This window comes from Alligator mississippiensis, chromosome 1, assembly GCF_030867095.1.
Source record: "Alligator mississippiensis isolate rAllMis1 chromosome 1, rAllMis1, whole genome shotgun sequence".
NCBI lineage: Eukaryota > Metazoa > Chordata > Crocodylia > Alligatoridae > Alligator > Alligator mississippiensis.
The window spans coordinates 157,743,276-157,769,168 of record NC_081824.1 but is presented as its reverse complement, the minus strand read 5'-3'; the positions used below and the strand labels follow the sequence as shown (position 1 = coordinate 157,769,168).

Below are 25,893 nucleotides of genomic sequence, written 5' to 3'. Positions count from 1 at the left end.
TTGTCTCTTGGTCAGCAGAAGACAAAGGGTCATAAGATTATTCATTGATGCCAACTGGATGTTATGGCATCTGAGTAACAATTTTGGTCTTGATAGAAAAATCAACTCTTGGGTGTGTTTTGTTCAGCTTTTCTTTTCCAAAAAAAGGTGTTGCCATCACCTGTGAGCTGCCCCTTTCCTGAGTGCCTGGTCTCATTAAGTGCAGCAGTTTCAATATCAAATCATGCAGCTTCTCTGGTCACAAATGCTGTCCTTCACTTCTGTCAATTACTATTGGGGTTTTCCATCAGGGTGCAGAAGTTCCAGGTAGCTTCCTCAGTCTTTATTCATCAGTGTTAATAACCATATAACAACTTTTTAGTGACTGACCAAATTTTATAAACCTATGAAGTAATTACACACATTTAAAAAATATATAGTTTCCCTTTAAAAAAAGGAAGCAATTGCTGCTACCTCCAGACCTTACTCATAGTTATGTTGCTGCTGATAACGAAGAACAGTACCAATGCAATAACTAACATTAAGCTAAAAATAAAACAGGGTTGAAACATCGCATTTGTTCATTCATTACCAAAGTTAACTAAAAAAATATATTCTTGTCATCCTTTGTAGAGCATGCTAGAATCTGCTTTAAAATACTATCTTATTTTCTGCTTTTAATGAGGGATATAAGGTATTTTAATAACCAATATTAGCTGCAGGAAATATGCTTGACATGGGGCGCATCTACACATGCATATTAGGGTGAAGCAATAAGGTCCAGCGCATATTGCGCCAGAGTTTATTGCTCCTGGGCACTGTTTTTATGTGTGCGCCCAGGACTTCAGCACATTGAGCTGAGTCAAGCAGCTCTGGCTCACAGGGGACCTGGGGTACTGCTCTGATCCAGCTCAACATACTGTGGAGGAGCTGACTGGGGCATGAGGGTGCTTCAGTGTGGGACTAGATGGCAGGCAGCCCTCTCACTGAAGCACCCTGTTGCCCCAGCCAGCCCTGTCAGCATCTACACATGTGCTGCTTCAAACAAAAAAAACTCCACAGCAGGAATAGTGCTTGTCCATACAAGTACTAACCTGCTGCGGAGTTTATTCACTTCCTGTTGCTTAATAGGGCTGCACATATGGATGCAGAGATGTTTACTGCAGAGCTAATGAGGCAACTCTGCAGTAAACATCTTGTGTGACATCCTTTTTTTATACATTTGTTACAGTCACTCCAAAGGGTGTTTCAGTGTTCAACTGGACACTTGCTTCTTGAGAGATTAGTTTGTGACAGCTTAAAAGATCTTCATTTTCAAGAAATGCTCATCGATCCCTTTTAAAAATCAGTCCCTCAAAGAAGAATCTGAAGACAGACATCCAATGTCACTAGTCCCTTTTAGAAATCCAGAACCTTAGTTTCCAATCAATTGATTTTATCAGTTTAAAATTCACACCTTGGCTGCAGCCAGATAAGCACGACCATGTGGTATGTGGCACATTCACGTGTTTCCTGCACTGCTACCCTGCAGCATGGGGAGGGAGGGGGTTTGACACTAGAAGATCCCAGGGTCCCAAAAACCCACTCAGGAAAAAAAGTGGAGCAGCACACATGGAGGCAGTGTGAGCCGCCCAAAACCAGAGCCTGGCTGGAGCCATGCAGGAGTGACATGGCTGCAGTTTTCCTGGCCCCCAGGACCCCAGACCCCAGGTAAGGCTGCTGGGGCCAGCAACATTATCCCCGGGTTACCCACCCAGGGTAACCTGCCACATGCCAGAGCATGCATGGCACGGGCATTCCCCAGGGACAAGTAATGGGCATTCCCCAGGGACAAGTAACCTGGGGAACCAAAGGTCTGCGCTCATGTGGACATGGCCCTTGGGTCCAAATTTCTCCCATGCTGAGTTCAATTGATTTCAACAGGACTTTTTGCATAAGTAAAGGTAGAGGGATTCCCCCCCCCTTTTTTTTAATAATAATTTGCAGGTGGAATTTAAATTGTTCTGCATCTCTTGCATAATGCTGTAACCCGTTCAGCTTAACATTTACTAACTGCTGTTAAAATGCAAGCAGAAACATGTTCAGGCAGTTTAGCACATGCTAAGTGCCTTAGCATTGCAAAGTTTTCAGTCATACTCAGGAGCCAATTTGATCTGTGACCTCCTCATCACCAGTATAGTCTTCTGCCTGCCAAACCACAAGAAGACTTCTTGGATACACACATGCTGCAAGCACTGGCATCTCATTGATTATGTCATCATCAGGAGAAGAGACAGGCAGAATCTCAGACTGACAAAGGCCATGAGAAGTTTAAAATGCTGGACTGACCACAGGCTCATAGTCTCTAAGGTGAATATCCAGATACATCCCAGAAGATGACTACAAAGCAAAAGATTATCCAAAAAACAATTTCTCCAAATTTAAGCAGAAGAATGTGAAACAGGCATTTGTTAAAGAACTGTCTGACTAGTAACAATTGATGTAAACTCCAATAATTTCAAGGAAAATTGGGCATCCTTCGGAGATTCTTTGTACTCGGCTGTATCTAATACCCTCAATCCCACCACACATCAAGATTGGTTTGATTTAAATGATACTGACATAGGGAGACTACTGAATGAGAAATACTGGTTTCATAATGCCTGCTTAAAAGACAGCACTTCAACATCTAAGAAGACAGCCTTGAACAGCATCAAGAGGATTGTCCAATTCAAAGTCAGAGAGATGCAAAACTCATGGCTGAGCAACGAGGCACATAACATTCAGTCCTACTCAGACAGGAATAATATAAAGAACTTCTATGATGCTCTGAGCACAGTCTATAGGCCACAGTTGCCAAATCAGAGTCTGACATGCAGCAGAACATGGACCATTTCTGTCCAGTTTGTGACAACTTTGGTTGCACAATCAACACTAAGAAGATACAAGTCTACACCAGGAAAGCCTTATGTAGAGCATACCATTACAGCGTATGGCCAAACCTTCCAGGCAGTGGACAAGTTCACCTATCTTGGCAGTACACTGTCACATGCAGTTTACATTGATAATGAAACCAATGCCAGAATTGCCAAAGCAAGTGTGGCCTTCAGCAGACTATATGCAAATGTGTGGGAATGCTGAGCATCAGCCAGCAAACAAAGCTGAAGGTTTACAAAGCCATTGTGTTGTTAATCCTGACGTATGCATGTGAAACCTGGACAGTGCACAGATGCCATGCTAGGAAGCCAAACCACTTTCACATGGGCTATCTGAGGAAATTGATGAGGGTAAGATGGCAAGACAAGGTCCCAGACACTGTGGTTCTCATATGGGCAGGCATTCCAAGCATCCACACTCTGTTGCTGAATTCACATATGAGATGGATGGACCATGTCACCAGGATGTCAGATGAACAACCGCCAAAGAAGATCTTCTACAACAAGCTAAAGGGAAGGGAAAATACTCTCTGTGAGGCTAGAAGAAACATTTCAAGGACTCCCTTAAGTCATCCTTGAAACATTTCAACATTGACCCAAACTCTTGGGAAGATCTTGCTCATGATCATTCCATGTGGCGAAGCCTCATCCATACTGGAGCTATGAGTGGAGGAGAACTTCTGAGGCAGAGCAGAAGCACAAACAGCATAAATCTCACATCAGCACATCTGCTGTTAATCAAGCAACCCAAAGTGGCATCTCTTGCTCAGTGTGCCACAGACAGTTTAAAGCACAAATTGGCCTGATCAGCCACTCACATGCTCACAGAAACCAAACCAACCAGTGATTTCATGGTTATCTTCAAATTTGAAAGGCAAACAACACATCAACAGATCAAATTAGCAAGTATGTCTTAAAAAAACACAATTGGATTCAGGATTTATGCAATTCATAAACAAATGTATTTCAGTAGCACAGGTCAAGAAGAAAGGAAGACATGCAGAAGAGCTTCACCAAATGGACTGAGATAGTGACTGATATAGATAGGACAATATTTTGGGGTGATAGTTGACAGAAGTACCTGATCTGAACACCTAGGAGGAAGAAATGAATTTCTAAATTAAAACAAACAAGCAACAAAAAAACCCCTAGTTTTTCTGCCAACAGAGGTGATGAACAATGGGACTATGGTGACTTGCTTGAGAGGGCTTTTGCTAAGTAGGCAATATGCTGGCAGTTTGGAGCCAAATTATGGCTGCTTTGGTATAGGTAGTGAAACAGCTGATGATGAAGTAGATGATATGTCCACAGAAATGGATGGGACTAGAAAGCTGCTTGGTTAAGAGCTGAAGAAGAAGTTGATTTTCAGAATTCCACTATAGTTGAAAAAGGGGGAAAATAGATATGATGAGATACAAAAATTCAGAAGTCAGAATTATATTAGGGCATTATTTGCTTTTGAGAGATCAGTGGGTTTTAGCAGACGTATGACAATGTAGGGTTCGAGCATGAGAAAAATAATCAACTAAATAGCACGCAGCTAATTTTTAATTCTAGTGAGATAAATCTTAAACCTGATGAAGAATCCTATCAGTAGAATCAGAAAAAAAAAATTTAAAATGTCCTTCAACATAACTTCCCTTCATGCAGAAAAAACATTTTATTTTTGCATCTTGATAAAAACCAGTTCAGAGGGAAAATAGAAAAAAAACAAACATGTACGATTAGGTTGGAAAACAGGTTCATGATATCAAAGATAAAATATATCTGCACAAAGTTCTGATCAAGCTGACAATTTGCTTGACAGAACAAGCAAAGGACAGCCTGAATGCCAGGCTTTACTTAGCAGTTGGTACAAGTTGTAATCTTTAGCTGTCCTTCAAATGCTGCTTGTTTTTATTTTCATTCAAAAGTACTTGTGGCAAATAGATCTTGTTTATATATATCAGTCAAAAAAAGAGAATCTGAGAATCAGAAATTTGAACTGACAGATTAAAGTACTGATACAACTTTTATGCTATAAGCAGAATTCAGACTAAGAATGAAAGGGTCAAAATCCGTATGGGGTTTTTGGTTGTAGCTGTGTTGGTCTAAAGACATAAGCAGACAAGGGTCTTTGGATAGATGAGGTATCTTTTATTAGACCAACTAAATAGTTGGAAAAATGTTCTTTGCAAGCTTTTGGGCACAAATACCCTTCTGCAGCCATATAGAGACTCCATCTGTGTATTTGTGCTATACTCTATTTTTCATTTAGAGAATTCCAGCTATGAGTCTCTCCACCCCCACCCTCCCACCCACCAAAAGAAAAAAAGGTGGGGGGGAAGATCTTGATTTGGAGAAGAACATTACATATATTGTTTTTCTGAGAGAACTGGGTACAGTTTTAGGAAGCAGCACCTAGAACAACTTTGCTAATAATATAACTATACTAAATTATGTTGAAGGAATGATCTCTCCAAATAAGATTGCAAATGACTAAACAGCACAATTTCATGGGCTCATAATTTCCTGGAGTTTTCACTTGGTGAGACATAGTTTCTGTGTTTGGTTTCACTTTCTCTTTTAGTTTGGACTGAAAAACATTTTAAACAGTGTAGGCTATATTCGTTCAGGATATTCAGGATATGTGTCTTGGAATGAGTATGCATTTAACAGTGATTACAATGTTCATAGGTAGGTCAGTGTTTAAGTTCAAAACTGGTGAAAGAATCAGTCAAGAATATACAATGAGTTGGTAGGATATAATGTATTCTTTCTTGTATATACTTTGGATAGCAGTAGTTACTCACCAGTAAGGAAGCAAAGAAGTTGTGACTCATGGATTTTTAGGCATGTGCTTGACTTGAGTGGGAGTTATATAGATGTTGAAATGTTTTCTTAACTTAGGGCCCAAGTAAAATGCTGATAAAACCTTTAAGCAGTAGCACACTATGAAAAATTCTGCATGTGTCATATAGGCCAGATATAGCCATTACACAGAAACCAGTACTAGTAACTGGAAATCGGTCTAAAACCATAACCGAACAGAAGTTCAGCTTACATAGACTGGTTTAAAAATAATAGACCTGGATGGATGTAGTGTCAGACTTAATCAATTTAGGTTAGACCAGTCTATTGAACTTCTGTATGAGATGTAACGACTCAAGTTAGGTTGCAGTCTGCTGGCATCCCATTGTGCCCACTCCCCCTGATCCCTTGCACATAGGCACCCTAGAACTTTCTTACACTTGACTGCTCTGAGCTGTCAGCTGCAGGCAGGAAGGAGCTGGGCAGCGTGGGGAGGAAGGGAGCACCTGTAGCACTGTATTTTTCTTTATGCAGGGGAAGTTTAGTTTAGATATTAGAAAGAATTTTCTCACTAGGAGGGTAGTAAAACACTGGAACAGGTTGTCCAGGAAGCTCCATCCTTGGAGGTTTTCAAACCCTGGCTAGACAAAGCTTTGGATGGGATGATCTATTTGGGGATGGTCCTGCTTTGAGCAGGGGGTTGGATTAGATGACCTCCTAAGGTCCCTTCCAACCCTAACTTTCTATGATTCTATGAATGTCCCTATATGGGGCGGGGGAAGTTGGGGCACTCTACTGAAGGAAGGATCAGGCCTCTCAAAGCTCTAGTGAACAGCGGGTAACAGCAGAAGGGCAGAGCAGGCAAAGTGAGTGAGCAGTGGCTGCAGGCTGCTGTGCCCTGTGTGCACAGGGCCTGGTAGGGCTATGCTGCAGTGGGGTGGGGGGGAGAGCTGCAGCCACCACCTCCCCACAGTGCTGCTGCAGGTGCTAGCACTTGGTGGGGCACAGGGCTTTGGCAACAAGGAGAAGGGATGCTGCAACGTGATCAGGTGTGTGTATGTGTGTGTGTGCGTGCATGTGTGAGCTTGGCCCCAAGTGATCCTGCCCTTCATCCATCCCCTCCCCACCTTTGATCTGTGGAATATCGAGGTGGGACAGGTGTCCCTAGTCCCCATTGTGGCTCCTGGCAGATGTCCATACACAGCCTGCACCCACCAGCACTCAGCACACAGGTTTCCTGACCTGGTTCTTGGCCCTTGGGCATCCTCACCCCAACCCAGATCCCTCACTTCTCCCACAAACTCCACCCTAGACTCCCTACTGCTCACTCTTTCTTTCCTTGCCTCCCTAGCCTAGTCTAGCACTCCCTCCCTTGCTTAGGTTTGGGCTGTGGAGCTGCTCCCCAGCAATTGTCCAGAACTCAAAACATCAGAGATTCCTGAACAGCACAGCCCGGGTGAAGTAGAGACATCCTTTGCTGTCTAGCAGCCCCTGTTTGCTGCTGCCTTCGGTTGTGAAGCTGCAGATAAGAAATGAGGTTATCAGGGCATTGGATCCACTCTGGGGAGCAGCTGCTGCCAGTCCTAAGCCCCATGCACAGGATATCCCTTCCCCTTCCCCTTTCCCAAAGTCAGAACATGAAGCCAAAGCTTTCTGCTGCTTGCCTGGCTAGCCTGCTCCCAGCTACCATCCCTTTGGGACCCACACGTTTGAGCCAGGGCTATGTAGAGTTTAGAACCTGGATTTGTATGGGATGATTTGGATAGGGCTGAACCTGCCTTGGGCAGGGGTTGCATTTGAAGACTTCTGGCGGTCCCTTCCTGCCTGGCTTCTCTGTTTCTCTGTGATTGCTATGGCTGACAAAGCAGCAATGGTGGGGGGCGGGGTCTGCTTCCCCATGCCTGGCAGCTAGTCAGGGATGGCTTGCTCATTTGGCAGCACTTGTGAGTCTCCAGCAGCTTGGGCAGCCAACAGAGCATGCTGAGAGGCATGCAAAAGCACCCCCAAGCTGCTGGCATCAGCCAGTGCAGGCAGCCAGCATGCCCCCCCTCACCACCTCACCCAAGTACAAACATCTGTTCTGTTCTCTCCTGAACTAACCTAGGTCACTTAAAGTGCAAAACATAGATCACTTCCATCTCAGGCTTTTTGAACATCTGTATCTGGCCATAATTTTAAAATAACTGTTTTGCAGCTGTTTTAGAGTTAAAATTATATTATAACCTGCATTTTTATGCAATATTACCTCATCTCAAACTTTGAAGGTCTCAGATACCTCAAGAAATTAAACATTGTAAACTTCAAATATATTTCAGGATGCCTCAAAGTATATTTTGATAGGTTAAAAACATAATTCTTACTTTAATTCGTTCTTTTCAGGAACTTCTATAACTGGATGCACATGCTATGTGTTTCATTTGAGACCTGGAAAAATCCTCTTTCCATTAATATAAAGCATCTCTTTACAGTTCTGTACATTTGTAAGAGACTACTATGTAATAATTATTACAGGTGAAAGAAGAGACATTTTGCCTTTTTTGTCCATGTATTTTCTAGGAAATATTTTTACCAGGTAAAAATTTAAAGAGACTCCCTGAAATGGCTCCGATTTTTGTAGAATGTTTAGAGAGTGGAGACAGAGCTGTGATTTGTCACATGGTGCTGCCTATGCTTAGTTGTCATAAAGAAACAATTACAAAACCAAAGAGCATCCTGCAGTATTTTGCTAAAAGAACAAAAGGAAAGTTGGGCAAGATGGATCAAATTTCTTATGCCTGTAGTTATATGCAGCTGTTTTAGGGATCATATTTTAAAAAATGATAGTAAATTAAGAGACCTACATAAAGGGGCTAGAATGTTAATTTCAGGCCTGACTGATCTAAAGACATACTAAAATGTATTAATAATTCAATAGTCTTAAATATCTAAAAAACCTTGATGATAAGACTGTAGTGTAAACACAGACATGATAAATATTCAGAAGATGAGAGCAGGAAAGCATTTTGAGGATTCAGACATGTGCAGTAACTTAGAACAAAAAAATATTGAGTCATTGATCAAATATATACATCCTAGGAAATTAGAGCATTTAAAAGGAAAAGGATGAATTGCTTCTCTCAAACATATAAGTTCCTTGTTTGGTTTAAAATAAGAACAGCCTGTATGTTTTTATAGCAGGTACATAAATGTACACATTTCTTATCCAGACTGAGTTGCTGTAAAATAAGGAAAGACTCCCCGTTCTATTCTTATATGTAAAATTCAGTTTTAGCTTCAGCTGTCAGAAATCCTTTATGAAATGGGAGAACAGGGGAAAAATGTCTTTTTTGTTTTCATTATAATACTCTTTCTTCAAGAATTCAAGTGGGGAATTCACCACACCCTTCAGCTCCCCCTTCCACACATGTAAATGTACATAAAGGGATTGCAGGCATAAGTTACATATAAGGTATTTATAAGGTTCTTCACATGTTCTAGATACAAACCAAAACTTCAACAGCTGTAAGTCATTAAAATCAGAAAGAAACTGGCAAGCCTTATGGGAATCCATCTAGAATGCAGGGTACAAGTACTGTAAGGTGGGCATAAAACTGGTTGGATCATTGTGCTCAATAAGTAGTCATTAACCGTTCAACTTGTGGTTGGGAAGAGGTACCATGTTTTGGATGAAGGGACTGAGTGCGTGCTTAGCAAATTTGTAGATGACAACAAGTGCGTGGAGTTGCAGACACTCTGGAGAGTAGGGCTAGGATCCAGAATTAGCTGGGTAGACTGGAAAAATGGTCTGTAATCAACCAGATGAAATTCAAATCAGACAAGTGCAGGCGGTTGCACTTGGGACAGAATAATTGCAAGAAGAAATACCAACTGGGAATCAGTGGCTAGGCTGCAGTACTACAGAGAAGGACCTAGGGATTACAGTAGACCATAAGATGATATGAACAAATAGTGTGCTTTTGTGGCAAAAAAGGTTAAGACTATAGGCTGTGCTAACAGGAGTGTCTCTTACAAATCGAGGGAAGTGATTTTTCTACTCTATTCAGCATTGGTGAGCCCTTATCTGACTTACTGTGTCCAGTTGAAGGCCCCACACTCCAAGAAGAATGTAAACAGATTGGAGATAATTTAGTGGAGAGCAACAAAGATTAGAGGACTGAAATGCATAATTTATGAGAAAGACCAAAAGAGTAAGGGTTATTTAGTTTTGGGAAGAGAGGACTGAAAGGGGATTTGATAACAGTCTTCAAACACCTGAAGGGTGATTATAGAGGGTTGGAGGCAGATTATTTCCTATGGCCATAGCAGACAGGACTAGGAGAAATAGCCTCAAACTGTAGTAGAGGAAGTTTAGGTTGGAGATTAGAAGAAATTTTATGACTATGGGGGTGATCAAGCATTGGAACAGGCTACCTAAAGAAGCAGTGGAATCTCTATCCCTGAAAATTTTCAAGAGCAGTTTGAACAAGCACTTGACTGGGATTGTCTAGTCAGGAATGATCCTGCATTGAGCAGGGGTCTGGATTAGGCTTCCAACCCTACTTTCCTATGATTCTATTTACCCGTATTTATTTTAAGCCTAGCTTAAGACAACTGACTGACTATTTGACCTGTGTAACCGAACACAGGGTGTGCTCTGTTACTTGCAGGGGCCTGAGCAGCAGCAAGGAAGCCTCTAGCTGTCTGCAATCCCAATTGGGCATAACTGCCTGATTGGGAACAGGGCCCAGCTATTCCCTATAAGAACAGGGGCCCTGAACAACAAAGGCAGCAGTCTGCTGCCAGCAACCAGAGAGATACTGCCAGCTGAGCTGCTGCCTAGAACACCTTGAACATAAGGGAGGATCTATGGGGATGGCAGGAGGTTCCTTGTCCTGAGTATGACAGAAAACTGCACTTTGCTGAGGAAGGATGGCCTAGGGGGGCTGCCTGTGGCAGGTTGGTCCCTGCAAATGTCAGGCTAGTCACCTCCCCAGTAAAAGGTGAATATTGGGTACCTGCTAACCCCAGCCCCCACATCTTTGGTGGGTAGTAAGACTGAGCAGGGGGAGCCCAGACTCCCTGTGAGTGCTGAGGCAGGGACCAGGTCAGGTGGAGGGACCTGTGGCAGCACCCAGACTCACAGCTGAGTTCTGAGGCTACACTAGGGAGCTGAGAGTGAGGCTCCAGGGGTATGCAGCCCTGAGCCTCAGGGAGCTATGAGTAGAGCTCCCTGGGCAAGGGAATAAGGGATTATGGCCCAGGGAGGGCAAGGGGATGGGGCTTGGAGCCCTGATCCCCATAGTACGGGCTGGGAACCCAGAGTGGAGGCCTGGGGCCCAGAAGGAGGCTTGGAGCCCTGAGTTGAGGAGGAGTTGGAGCCCCATGATTGGATGGGTTTGGAGCCCTGAATTAAGAGGGGCTGGGAGCCCTGAGGGGAACTGGGCTGAAAGCCCAAGTGAGTGAGTGCCCAGGTGGTAAGCCGGATAAGTAGGCCAAGTGTCAGGCCATGGAACATCTGCAAGGTGCTGGGACTACGAGACTCTCACTTCCCTCTGGAGCTCAGGTCCCAGTGTGAGGCACTGGAGGACCATCTACAAGGTATGGGACACGGTAAGGGGTGGTCAGAGCCATGTACATAGGCCCTTGTCAACAGGGCAGGTAAATGGGCAGCCTCCCACCTTAGTGACATCTCATAATCATTATCATCAAGATGTGGCATGTGAGGAAGGCAGGTGGTTATCCCAGAAGCAAGTGGGCAGGCCAACAGTTGCAAGTGGGTGGGATGCCCATTTGTTACAACCTGTTACCATAAAAGTACCTGTCTCTATTGCCTATTTGGCTGCATTCTTTTCCACCAAATAATTTAGCAAGAAGGAGACACTCATGGAGTAAACATGAAATGCTCAGCAAAAGTCTCAAGGCAACTAACAAAATCGTATACAAATTGGATTTGAGAGTCTCCAATGAAGTCATGAGTTTTCTTAATTCAGGAGAAACTGCATTTACTCAGCATTTCTGCAAGTCAGTTCATAAATATGAACCAGTCAGTTAGGGCAGAATGACAAGTATATCATAAATATTCTTAGATAGAATTTTTCAGATGTATATAGAAGTGTGTTTCTTAAATTTGGTGCTAGTGTAATGAAAAGAAATGCACAGGTCTGCTGCAAATAGCTTGTAAACAAATTTGCATTTTCATTGTGTACACTTGGGATTTTCTATCCCTTTGTAACAAGTTGCCTCTTTCCCAGTGTTACAACATTTTAAATCAACTGGGGCTTTGCAGCTATTGTTCCAACAATGGCGTTTTCTAGGACTTTAATGAAAGCCCCTCACCCATGCACCTTCTCCCACTAGTGACTTGTCACTGGCAGGATTTGCTGGGCTTCAGGGTAAAACAGGAATCAGCTTGTTTCTAGCGGGATTTGAACTAGTAGATTTAATAAACCTTTTATATGGAAGGTGGATTCTTCTGAGTGAATACAGTTTGAATTCAAAGAAACCAGAGCTGAAAATACAACCTCTTGGGTCATCTAATCTGTCTCCCTGACATGGCAAGTTTGGTTGTCAGTGTGTGCTTGCATACGTTAGTGTTTTCCCCTGCCTACTTGTGTACAACTAAGCTACAACGCTTTTCTTGGTGAACTAGTTCCACACTCTAAAAAGGAGAAAAATATGCCCCTTCCTATCAAATGCAGCTTTCATATTCTTACATGGAGCTCATGAAGGTGGAAAGGGATCTTGGAGTCCTAGTGGACTCCAAGATGAACATGAGCCGGCAGTGTGACGAAGTCATCAGAAAAGCCAATGGCACTTTATCGTGCATCAGCAGATGCATGACGAATAGGTCCAGGGAGGTGATACTTCACCTCTATAGGGCGCTGGTCAGACCGCAGTTGGAGTACTGCGTGCAATTCTGGGCGCCGCACTTCAAGAAGGATGTGGATAACCTGGAGAGGGTCCAGAGAAGGGCAACTCGTATGGTCAAGGGCCTGCAGACCAAGCCTTACGACGAGAGACTAGAGAAACTGGACCTTTTCAGCCTCCGCAAGAGAAAGTTGAGAGGCGACCTTGTGGCTGCCTATAAGTTCATCACGGGGGCACAGAAGGGAATTGGTGAGGATTTATTCACCAAGGCGCCCCCGGGGGTTACAAGAAACAATGGCCACAAGCTAGCAGAGAGCAGATTTAGACTGGACATTAGGAAGAACTTCTTCACAGTTCAAGTGGCCAAGGTCTGGAACGGGCTCCCAAGGGAGGTGGTGCTCTCCCCTACCCTGGGGGTCTTCAAGAGGAGGTTAGATGAGTATCTAGCTGGGGTCATCTAGACCCAGCACTCTTTCCTGCTTATGCAGGGGGTCGGACTCGATGATCTACTGAGGTCCCTTCCGACCCTAACATCTATGAATCTATACTCCATTGCATCTAGGTTATGGATAATATATTTCAAATCTATTTCATTTGAATAGTGTGCAAAACATTTTATACAATCATTCTTCCCCTTTACTACTGTGGACAGGAAGGCACAAAGTTCAATGATTTCTCAAGGTCAGACAGAGAGCCGGAGGCAGATCCAAGTATGTCACCTTGATCTTCTGACTCATACTATCCTGCGTGGAGCTCCATGTTGCCACAGCTGGTCAGCTGCTGGTATCCAGCCTAGGTCATTTAAAACTAGCTCAGTTGTCTACGCTGCACACTTCACTGCAGCATGAAGTATCTACTGGTTCTTACTGTCCCCTTCTCCAACTAGGGCATCCTGTAGAGACAAGGTTGTTGTGCCTGAACAGTAAATCATTTCTGTAGTTTGTTTTTTTTACAGGCAACTAGTTGCTACAGAAATTGGCAACATATCCATCAAAGAAAAATATGTAATTTTAGACTGGACAGAACAAAAGCCAGCATGCTTTATGGGAGGATCTTGCATTAGGAGGGAGATGGACTTTGTCATCTACAAGATGTTTTTTCTTCAACTCTAGATTCTGTGTTTTCAAACCCTTTATATTGCTGTGAAGAGCTACATAATTCACTCAGCAGGACCAACCTCTGTCATATAAATGGCTTGATATGAGTCTGATTTCAACAGTAGGCTGTATTTTGACCTGCAACTTGCTTAATTTTGATATAGAGAGCCCCATGGAAAATGGTACTCTGCTAGTCCTAGAGAGCTTTATCCTAGAAGCCAATATTTTCGGTGCAGTAGCCCTTATGAATTTGGCTGGCAGGGTATGTGTGAGAAGCAGCTTCCCACATCACTGGACCACTATGGCAGAATGTAGAGTGGATTTGGGCAGTGGTGCAGTTGCATCCCAACTCCCAAAGTTTAAAACCAACTGCTTGGCAGTGGCAACAGCTTTTCTATTCAGGCAACAGTGACAAAGTCAGTTGACTTCATGGATCATTATAATCTACCCAATTCATTCTGAACTCTTAATTCCACAAGTATTAATGACTCTCTTTCCTTTTTAATTGTTTCAAAGTTTAACCTTTCTTCTGCAATTCTGCTGTTTGTTAGCTGTTCCTGGCAATGCAGCTCCTATTTCATAACCATACAGACTAATTTTAACTCTAGCAAGAAACTTTAAGTCAGGTGTGGAAGTAACTTTCAGTGAAGCATTGGCTGCATGTCAAGATGCTCAACAATGCTAGATTTTGTTTTATGACTCTGAAAAAGAGATGTCCATTTTAATATAATGAATGCAGGACTAATACAAAAGCATGTTTTAATTATGTTTGCCTTTTTTATTATGTTTTATACATAATATACAATATTGCAAATTAACACACTGTCTAATAAATGTATATTTGTTTTTGCTTCAATCTTAAACTGAATAATACAGTCCTAGGCCCCTCGCTTATTAGTGAAGTTTCTAGTTTCTTTTTAATTTGATATACGTTTTGTTACATGTGATGATGCACCTCGCCATCTGCATCCCCCTCTCTTATTTTACAGAATCCTAGGTATACCCATGGTAGCATGGCCAACACGTTTGTATATGTATGTATAAAAACTTTTCTGGATCTCCTGAATCAAATCTGAGTCAGATAACTGATTTTAGAATCAAAATCCTCAATAAATATAAATGAAAAAAAATGTCTAAAGTTTGTAAACCTGATTTTCAGAATTACTTTCAGATGGCTATATTGCATAAAGTAAACTGAGTTGGCTATTACCTTATTAATATGGAAATTAAAAGTGTCAGAATGAGAAAATAATATTGATGTGAGTGGTGTATGATTGTGGAAAGGATGGAATGCTTCAAAACCATGGAAGCCTGGAATAGCTAAACATGATTAGGATTTATAAGAATATAAAATTCCATTATAGAAACCTGATGCTAAACGATGAATGTTTAATGCTCTATATGTCCACTTAAAAAAATGGATTTTTTTCTAACACTTAAGCATTAAGCAAAACCTGAGCTAAGTGACCATCCTGGAGCCTTTCAGAAGATTTTACTTTGCAGAAGCATTAATAAACTAAAGTTGAAACAACACCGGTGCTGTTTAAGCCAAATATTCACTTCAGGTTTGTTGATTGGCAGTAATCCTCAGGACATCTTTCACTGTAATTCTTAATCCTTCATAAACATTCAGAGATTCAATCTATGCCCCCCTCTACATGTTACTGATATTGTGGAATTAACTGGTTAATTGTGCAATTACCTTGAGACCAGCTACACCTGCAAAGTACTTATCACACAATAAAAGGCTCCAACCAGCTATAAAGTTAGACTCCAAAAATAGGTACTAATTGTGAAGAAATCCTCCTCTGTCTGTCTCTGTTTGGGTCAATCCAGCTACCCCTTCCCCCGCTTTCAGAATGCTGCTACTTGGTTCAACCTGGTCACCTAGATGACCAGGCTAGGTAAATTTGTAAGGGAAGGGAGCTCTCTCTCTTCCTAGGGTGGGCATTTTGAAAAAAAAACACAAGCAAATTATCTCCAGGCTGCCTGGATGATTTTACTGTGAGTAATACCTGAAAACTAGCTAGTAGAGTAGGGCTAATTAATTCAGACATGTATTAAAAGGGCCCCTGAGCTCATATTTGTAAGACTCAATTTATCTGAAAATTGCTCAGAGTGCTTTCTCTTAAATTTTTTTGTCGACCCCCCAACTCTCCTCTTTACTCCCCTCCCCACCACCCACCCAACTTTAACAAAGGTATCAGGTTACAGCATGACTGGCTGTTTTCTCTGCGAATACCTGAGGGGAGAGGGGACATTGAAGGTTTTTGCTCCCTTTACTGGGCCAGCTACATTGGCTTGGTTATCCTTGGATGCTTCAGGAAGAAAAGGCTGCACAAAGCCCTAACAGCCTAGGTGGTGGCAGTGCTAATCTAGGCTTGTGGATGTTCTCCAGGAAGGGGGGTGGACAGCTGTAGGCTCCCGTGGGAAGATTCCTAAAGTGTGGTTTTGGGCCTGGCACAGTGAGGGGGGTGGCTCTGCATAGTAGCACCCCCTACTGTGCCACCACACTAACTTTATAGCTGGTTGCTATCAAGCTTTAATTTGCACATGTAGTAGGGTCTCCCCTGCAGCTGGAAGCCCCATCAGCTGTCAGGGCTCCCAGCCACAAGGGTGCACCTTGCCCAGCCAGGGATGCAAGTCCTACAACTGCTGGGGACTCTCAGCCTGAGCAGCTGATGGGGCACCTATCTGTGAGAGCTTGTTTCTTGCTGGTGCAGGGGGAGCCTGGGATCAGGCTCCCCCTGCACTGATAATAAGGCACAATAGGATCTAATGTGCAGTCCCACAAACATGTGGCAGGGCAGGAAGTGTGATTGTGTGAATCGCACATTAGATCCCATTGCACTTTTATCTGCATGTGTATCTGAAGACAGAGACTGTTTGAACTCTATAGACTTTCCATTTGAGTTGCTGTTCTTTTTGCTCGTGAAATGATGCATGTAGATATGATTTCCATTGACTCCGAGGCCATAATTTGTTCCTGTTGTAAATATAAATTTTACCTCTATTTTGCCTGAATAATATGCGAGCCCTCCTGAAGTGGAATCCTGTCATTCCTATAATTTGTTTCCCTATTAAGCTATATTAATATCTGGTTGTGCCTAAGAATTACAAGTTTATCCTGATTGGGGTTCTGAAAGATAGTAGGGTTATTTTTCTGCTTCTGTCTATAATCTCTAAAGCCTCACTCCCAGTAGCTTTGAAATCAGTGGAAGTTTTGCCATGTAATTCAGTGAAAGGCAGGATTTGTCTGAGACAGTCTTAGCAACTTGTTTAAATTACTAGATTTAAACTTGTAGACTAAAAACTGTGGGTTTTCCATGAAACGCATATATGCCATGTATAATTAGTTCACTTATTCATACCATGAAACTCCATAATTATCTCTATGGTCCTCTTTAAAAATAAATTGAAGAAGCTTCACATGAGATTTAAACTACAATTAAATAGTGAGAGTGAGGGAAAAATAGCTGAACCCAGAAAATGGGTCATTATGATAATATATATTTAAAATGTAATGGGGAGAGAAAGACAGCAAGCTTGAAGTTCATTATATATACATCTCTCAAAGGGTTAAACTGAACAATGTCACGGTTAAACCATTAACTTGTCCAGACTTTGATTGCAGGACCAGTGAACAGGCTAGCAAACAGAAAAGCTCCACTATGGCTATGTGTATACACTGGCAGAATAGAATAAACTGGGAAGGTATATAATTATGCCCAAGTTCCCAAAATACATCAGAAAAAAAATGTAACTAGCAACTATTTGGAGGAGGAAAAAGAGAAGGAAGGCTTTCCTACCTTTTAGTCCAAATAGCCTAGTAATTTGAACACTTGCTTACAGAATGAGAAACCCAGGTTCTTAACCCCCTTCATGCAAGGGATTTGAAGTGTATCTCCCACTTCCAGCAAAGTGTTTTAGCTGCCAGGCCATGGGCTAAGCAATGTCCAGAGTGCCCTCCAGGCTTCATCTTGAAGCTCAGACTCTGAGGCCTAGCAAGCCAGCAGTATGGATAGTGATGTGCGTAATCTCTTGAAAGGGAAGGCCTTGGGTTTTAGCTACTGTACCTGATCCAACCTCCAAAGGAGCAGAAGTTACCTCACTATTACCTATCTATTTTATCCAATGAATGTAAAATACAATATGCAGAGCAGCACTGGAGACAGAAGCAAAAGCCAGAACCTAGAGCCATTTCATTGTCCATCTCACTGGGCCACACTCCCACTGATTTGCTTTCTTTCTAGCCCCACATATCTTCCACTCTTGGCTTCTCAACAGGCAATTTCAAGAGGAAAGATGATGGGAAGTTTTTCTCCAGTAGCACTTTAGGGAACTGGTACACCTTTAAATGACCATCAGGGTGATTCAATTCCATCATATGGCCATACCATAGCAACCTTTTAACTCTGCCTTAACCATACTTGTAGGTGTGTCTACATGTTCAATTATAGCACCTGAATAAACTGTGGCATTTATTGCTCCAGAGTTAATTGCAAGGCACAGCATGTGGAACCTAAGCAGAGCAGCCCCAGCTAGCAAGGGGTCCCAGAGGTTACTCTGCCAGCCTGAGGCAGCTGTCCCTGGCTCAACGTGATGTGGAGGGGCTGGCTGGGGCACAAGGGTACTACCAGGCTAGCAGGCAGACAGCCCCCACACTGAAGCACCCTCATGCCCCTACCAGCTGGGCAGTATCTACATGTTTTTTACTCTTAAGTTTTTTACTCTGCAGCAGGATAGTAATTGTAAAGATATATAGTACATGTATTTACAAGTAGTATTCTGTTGCAAAGTAAATTAGTTTACTCCATCCTAATAGAGGCACACTTGTAGATGCTGAGCTGTTTACTGGGCAGCTAGTCAACTGTGCAGTAAACATGTCCTATAGACATGCCCTGTATGTAGAAAATATTGTAAGGAGAAAAAAGTCACAGGTGATACAATCATTAGGTTCCTAAAAGGGAGAAGCTTTCTAATGTCTTGGATAGAAGACCTGAGGCATAACAAAACCAGTTGTGAAGTCTTTTACCAAGAAATATATATGCTAAAAAAAGGCATGAAATGGACATTTCAGGAAGATGGGTGTGGAGAGCGTTGCCACAAGTGATTAATAAGATAGTGTGGTGTAATACCAGATGTTTATGTATACAAAAGTCTAATTCCAGTTTGAAATTTCCTTAAAATAGTGAAGGCTGAAAGTCCTTATTCTTAAATAGTATTCTGATTTCCAGGCTCTGTATTTCTCTTAAGAATCTCATTTCGGGACACATGACTTATATAAGTCCTAAAATTACTTATTTTTCTGAGAATAATTTTGTGCCTTATATACTTTTGTTGTTTTGCTTTAACCATTTATTATTCTAAAATAAGAAACTTGCTGCAGTCTGAGGTTTCAGTGAGATTTTTTTTTTTTTTTTGTTACACTAAAAGAAAGAATCTACAAGAATTTAAGTATACCTGCAGGATTGTGTGATGCTCCTTTTGGATAAGAGGTATGCCAGAAGCCTGGTTCCACAAACATTTCTCATTTAAAGTCACATTTACAGAGGCAACCCCACTGACTTGTGAAACTTGAGAATTTTCAGCCCTTGTCGTTTTTTTGCTGTCAGTACATTTCAGAATGGGATTAGTATTTTATGTTTGTGTGGGTAAATGGTTTTTGCTGTAAGCAAAGGTTGCAGTGGCAATCCCTTACCTTTCAGTCATCCTAAGGGATGCTGCTCATGTGTTGCGGTGAAGTGTGTATGTAGGGGGGGGGGGTAGAAAGGGGGAGAGGTTCAGATCTTTTACTGAAGTATCCTGCATTGGGCATAGACTAAGACTGGCTGCCAAACTAAGGGGTTCATTGGTATGGTCTTCTCTGGAAATTAAGTTTCTGAAAGAATAACGGCTTCAAACATATTGATTAAGCTGACAACAAAAGACAAAGCTCAGAATATATATTGGACACCCATCATCTAATAATAGAAGTATTATAAACTGAGAAACCTCTTGTGTTATTTTTTCTGAATATGCTTCATGCCTCCATGTATTTGTTTGTGACTGGAGACTTGCACGGACTTAAACTATAGTGGGTTGTTAGAAGTCAGCAAGAAAATAAGCAGCTTTGCAGCAAACAAACAAAGCTTTAACCAGGTTTATAGCAATGATGAGGCAGCCCCAGCCCTAGAGAAAGAGCCCTTTTGCCCAAGACTGAGGACCTTGGGTTCAAAAGACACTGCTCTGTGAAAAATTCTGCCCTCCAGAAAGGGATGGGAAAACTGTCTGCTACTGCTGCCTGACACAGACTGATGGAGAGCCCATGTCTGAAGTAAGCGGACTACAAATTGGTCCCCAAGAAGATGAAGCTTTCATGTTTCCATCATGTCTAATAGGGGCTTAAGGGGAATGCAAAATACAGTTACCGTGAGAGACTACTGTGATTTCCACCCCCCCCCCCCCCCAAAAATACATCATCCTTCACTGTGAGGAAGCAGCTTCTCCTGGAGGGAGTCATACTTGTTTTTCCTGGAGGGAGACTTGCAGGAGTGCCTCACTTCCTAAACATCATTGGGCCTGCTAAACATCATGATGGGTATAACCCAGGGATGCATTTTGGAGAGCCTTTAAGTAACCGTTTCTCATCCCAAAGAAAAATGGATGCATGCTGTTGTAACTTGATAGGGCTTCAGTCTTGTTTTTACTTTTCTTTTCATCAAGTAGTATCTGGAAGCACAAATGCAGTTTTTACAAGTGTCTCTGAACTCTAAGTTCTCTGCTGCAGTACCAGGGAAATCAGTGAAATCCCTCAGGGTTGGGGTAAACCACAGTGAAATTTGGACCATATCCTTTTTCTGTGGACCAGAGAGATGACAGACAGGGTTGGTAGATCTTTGTCTACAGTAATCAACAGGCCATTCCATTCCAGAAAGGGAATAGTACTATAGAAGCATAAAGTGTTCACAAAATTGCTCCTTTGCCTTGTTATGGAGAATTTAGGTGCCTCACTTCATCCCTGGAAGGAATCCCCTGTATTATGGAGCTACTGAGGTTCATAATGAAGACTGAATTTTCCCCAAGATGAGAGAGAATGAAGCTTAATTCAGTAGGAATGTAGAATGCATAAAGAATTCAGGCTCAAGCATTTAGTGCAATTATTTTAATGAACAATACTAACATCTGTCCTGGTTAATTCATATTCATTTTATTTTGACCTGTCTTCTTTTTAATATTTAGTCTTTTGTAAAAACATTAAATTTGTTCAGTTACACTATAGTGAATCCAAAACAACACTTTTAAAGTTCATAGAATTACGTCAGATTAGATTCTGACTCACCGTTGTACATAAACCATGCTGCCCTTCTTTCATTTATAGCCTTCCATAGTCTTCTCTTTGAGATATTCATTGAAGGGAATGTTACTTTCAGAGCCTATTTATCATTTATGTTGTTCATGTTGCCTTTAACTGTGATTTTTCTCATGTAATTGTTGTTTGTTGTCTCTGAAGTTGGAAAATAAAATATATATATATCATTTTTTTATGTTCTTGAAAAGCCACTTTGTTCTTTTAGATATACTGTGCATATTATTCTTTTAAAATACTTTTATATTTTCTTTTCTAATAAACAAACAAAAAGACAAACATTTTGTTTATTATAGCTATGAGATAAAGTGAGCTATAGAATCATTTAGTTGATCATTTTGGCTGACTTCATTGCAGTAAAGTTTCTACTGTATGCATTTTTTTCAAGGAATACAGAAGGAATAAACTACCAATTTATTTCAAAGAAAAGTGGATGAATCATTTTGGTTTCTGGGGGTTTGATGTTTATGAGACAGCGAGAAATGATTGATTTTTTTTTTTTTTATTTTTATTTTTTTGGTATTCCAGCGGTTTACCTCTGCAAGCGAACAATGCAAAACAAAGCGCGGCTTGAGCTAGCAGACTATGAAGCAGTAAGTACCTGGGGCCATTCCTCAAACTGAGATGTCAAATCAATGAGTTTCTCAAGCCCTGCAGCATGTAGAATAAAATTCAAGGTGAAGAACACAAACTCTTCAGCCATAGTTTATAAATTGATCAAATTTAACTTGTATCTAGACAAAGAGCAACTAGTACTCTATGGCTTCTTTTAGAAACCATAAATGCTGTTGCATAGGAGAGGCTGAAGTAAAGATTTCAGGGGATAGAAGTGGGATGAACAGTCAGACCCAAACCCCAACTTTTTCTAGATCTTTGGGGCATTGTTTAAAACGTGGGCTTTTGGTTTCATCTCACGTCTAATCTAACTGTTCACGGTTCCTTTTCCTGGCATCAGTGTTCACAAGTCCTTAAATCCCTGCTGTCTGAGGCAGATATATTTCAATACCTGGAAACAACTGTACTGCATAGTGAAAAGCTTCTACCTATGAATATTGTATTCTATTTATATATAAGGTACCCATGAATTTGACGCACTCACATGTTTCTGGCGCTCAACTTAGGGAGAAAAAGATATGTAAAGACACATTTACAAGGTATAATCTTTTTGGTATGTTTAAGAGCTTTACTTTTTCTTTTCTTTTTCCATGAGTGTCAGATGCAGTAGTAGTGTAAGAGAGATGTTGTAGACCAACTGAGCATATCTACATGAGACACTTACTGCACAGTGTTATTAGGCTAATGAGCAGTAAGCATCACTAAATAACCATTTGCTGGTACTGCTATGCAGTAACTTTAGACACTGTGCATTTAGTTAGCACTTTATTAAGGAAGTACTAAGCTAAATGTGCAGTATCTAAGGCAAGTTAATGAACTTGTAGACACACCCACTGTGTAGCTGGCATAGGGTTAGAAAAGCTTTCAAATGCAAGGCATTCTTCATCAGGTCTGACCACAGCAAGCCAAACACAGCACAGTAACAAGCAATAGTAGGAGAGAGTGAGAGAACTTGCCAGGGCAGCAAACACACAATTAGTAGAAGAAGCTGAGTACTGGGAGATGAAGGCCTATCAAAAGGGAGGAGAGTCCTTCTCACCCTTAGCATGTGGAAAGAATTCAGGTGTCAGCTAAATTAGAACATGCCATTAAACCAGTATCAATGTTAAGTCCTTGGTTCTCAGTGTTCAGCCAGTTTATGATTTTTTTGTTCCCATGTTTGCCTTTTAAAGGCATTAAGCACATTTCCCTTGACTATGAAGACAGTGAGGTCAGAGAGGGAGTGGTTGTTCTGTCAGAAATGTGCTCCTAATAGTGTATGCATGTCTCTGTCCTGTATATAGATTTTTATTTTGAGAGTTCATTCTGGTATGTAGTTTCACCCATGTGGTTGTGATGAGGGCATCTGGTGCATTGGATCAGCTATATCACATTGTGGAAAAGATGTGTAGGACACATGGATTGTGATAACTTTGTAAGGGGGTGCATGTTCATAATAGTGGCAGTAGAGATGTGCTGGTAGGTTAAGTATTTCATGCCAAGGCAGGACTGTGTCCGACTTGATGCCTAGTGGGCAGTGGGGAGATGGTTCTGATGATGAGTTGGGCAAGGTTAGAGGGTTGTTTGAGAGCCAAGAATGGAGGGGATGGGAATATTTCTTTCAAAGGTCTGATTTTGGTTGTGTATAGGCTGTAGTCTGATGATTTTTCTGATCAGTTACAATATTGGATGGGGATGAACATTAAGATGTTCACAGGGAGTTTTCTTTTTGTATTGTACCAGGTTACCATGGGGTACTTGAATAGCTCTTTCAAAAAGATGGACTGGTTCCCTACTGGAGTGCCTTTGTTGTATAAAAGCAGATTTTAGACTATCTAGGAGGTAATCATGAGTGTTTTCCTCAGAGCAGATGCAGTGGTATGAAAGCCTAACTATAGATTATAATTTCTTGAGTGTACTTGAGATGATTACTGGTCTTGTGGACATAGGTTTGGTGGTCTGTGGGTTTTCTTTATCTAGTGGTTTATCCGGTGCCATCATGGATATGGATTGTGGTATCTAGACTGTTGATGTTAGTTTTGTGAAAAATGCACCACCTGTCCCAACTTTCATTCTCAGATACTGTGGGGCAAGAAACCTAGTGATTAAAGCATTCCCCAGGACATGGGGCATCTGGGTTTCGTGCCTTCCTCAGCCCAAGGGGAGACAGCCTCCCATGTACCACTTCCCAGGAGACTTCCCTAATCATAAAGCTATAGGACAGGGTGAGTGAGGACATCTTCTACATCTCCTGTTGAAATGAGTGTACTGGGCATACAGAAATGAAAGATGCATGGGGCCAGAATGACAGTAATCAAGAGGCAGCATGACCTTTAGCCCAGAGATAAGGGCACCCCCCCCATTCTAATTTATTTCTTTGCTTAACCAATGACTTTCTCATGTGAAATGTATAATCTATCTAGGCAGCGGGGACTAAAAGCTGTATTTCACTCCTAACAGGGAAGTCCAGGAACTAAAGTGTCAGGCTGCTTTTGCTACCATTGCCTGGTAGTGAGAACGCTCTCCTATGAATTGGGAGATGTGGCTTGACTTCCTTGAGGTTGAGAGAGACCTAAAATCCAGGTCTGGGTGTTGTGCTTTGCACTGAGCTGAATAGTGATGATAGTGGCAGTTAGGCAAGTTTTGTGAATGCAAAACAGATGATTTGGCTAGAATTTAGGTATCTCCCATGTCTCATCTGGATCACAAGAGTGTATAGGCAAGTCCTAGGTTCTTGATCTAGATTGTTTAGGACCAAGCCTATAAGCTAATGAATCTAGATGCTTCAATAGTTTTGCAGCTGTTAGAGCAGCATCTGTTTGGTTTCTTTCTTTTTTTGTGATATAAATGCCTAAATTCTGCCCACGTACCTTCAGATTCTCATGCCCACATCCACAGAGAGACATGGATACACCCAGTATCACCACCTGACCTTTAAACTCCTGGATCTCAGAATGAAATTCATAAACTTGAGTCAAGCTCCTGAGTTCCCAATACAGAAAATAGTCAGAGTTAGGTGCCTAAGAATGGGATTCACAAGAGCCAGCGCATTGTATACAAGTGAGGGAGATGTAGTGATCCTCCGGTTTTACTACTGTACCCGAGGGAAGACTTACACCAAGGCTTTGAAAATGATACATATTGGATTTCTGTATATTTCTGTACAGAAATGGATAGCTACAGTCTTCAGGAAGATTTTTTTTAATTAAATCATGCATGGCCAGTTTTCTTGAGATGGGTTTTATGTTCCCAGAATAGTAATCACTTCTCCTTATAATGTTTGGCAACAGCAATCTCTAGTAGTACCATAGCCCATATTTACTCAATGTTAACACTTCACAGAGAAGACAAATGGATATTCTAAAGTAGATTAATGGCAATATCATGCAAATGCTATTGCTATACTCCCACACTGCGCTGCTGTTGAAAACTGGAGGGTATTATTGAATTAGCACCATAACTGTCTACTCAATGCCCACAATTTAGCAAGAGCACCAGACTCTCCCCCTAAATTTGTGTTCAGCTTTTTCATCACCCTTTTTCAAAGCTTAAAGAGAAAGTGAATTGGAACAAACATCCCTGGCATTCTGTCCTTTTCTGTTAAGCAGGTACCTTACTCCAAACAAATAGGTTGTGTTTATGCTAGCATGTACATTATGGTTTTTGACCACAATATCATTTTGTGATGTATGAAAGATAAGCTACCATTGTAGAGACTAGAACTGATCTAAATCTACAATTAAGTTCCTTAAACTGTGATGTATTTTCAGGAAAGTTTGGCCAGGTTACAACGAGCATTTGCCCGGAAATGGGAATTTATTTTCATGCAAGCTGAAGCACAAGCAAAGTAAGTTCTATTGAATTTTTGTTGCTGGATTTGTCATTGAATATTCTAAAGAGTACCACTATTAACACTGTTCATCTTAAATATACCACAACATTGACAGAGTGGACAAGAAAAGAGACAAGATAGAAAGAAAAATCCTTGATAGTCAGGAGAGAGCATTCTGGGATGTACACAGACCTGTGGTAAGTAACTCCATGGATTTTATGTTGAGTTTTAGCATTTGAAATGAGTAGCATCAGACTCCGTTCAGGCATTCCTCAACTTATGACTTTTCGAGTTGCGATGAATGTGACTTAACTTTTATAAACTGACATCCTGTTCTGATGTTCTGGTGTGGGTTTCATCTTTACAACAGTCAATACAGCTGCGTGCAGCCGGTAAGTGTGCTGTGGTGGAAGGGTAAGGGAAGGGGCATGGGGAGGCAGATCAGTGCCTCCCATGGTGAGGGAGGGGCTGGGGCTGGGGCTGGGGCTGGGA

At 41.6% G+C, this 25,893-nt stretch overlaps 1 protein-coding gene across 4 annotated transcripts in view; it reads left to right on the top strand.

Annotated features, from left to right (window-relative positions):
* Positions 1–25,893, top strand: part of RGS7 (regulator of G protein signaling 7) — a 504,778-nt gene that overhangs the window by 395,625 nt on the left and 83,260 nt on the right. For all 4 annotated transcript variants that reach the window (XM_059715793.1, XM_059715792.1, XM_059715789.1 and 1 more), the window contains exons 7-9: positions 21,504–21,568; positions 25,340–25,416; positions 25,517–25,598. In XM_059715793.1, the coding sequence (XP_059571776.1) occupies positions 21,504–21,568; positions 25,340–25,416; positions 25,517–25,598 (224 nt within the window). The remainder of the gene's footprint in view (positions 1–21,503; positions 21,569–25,339; positions 25,417–25,516; positions 25,599–25,893) is intronic.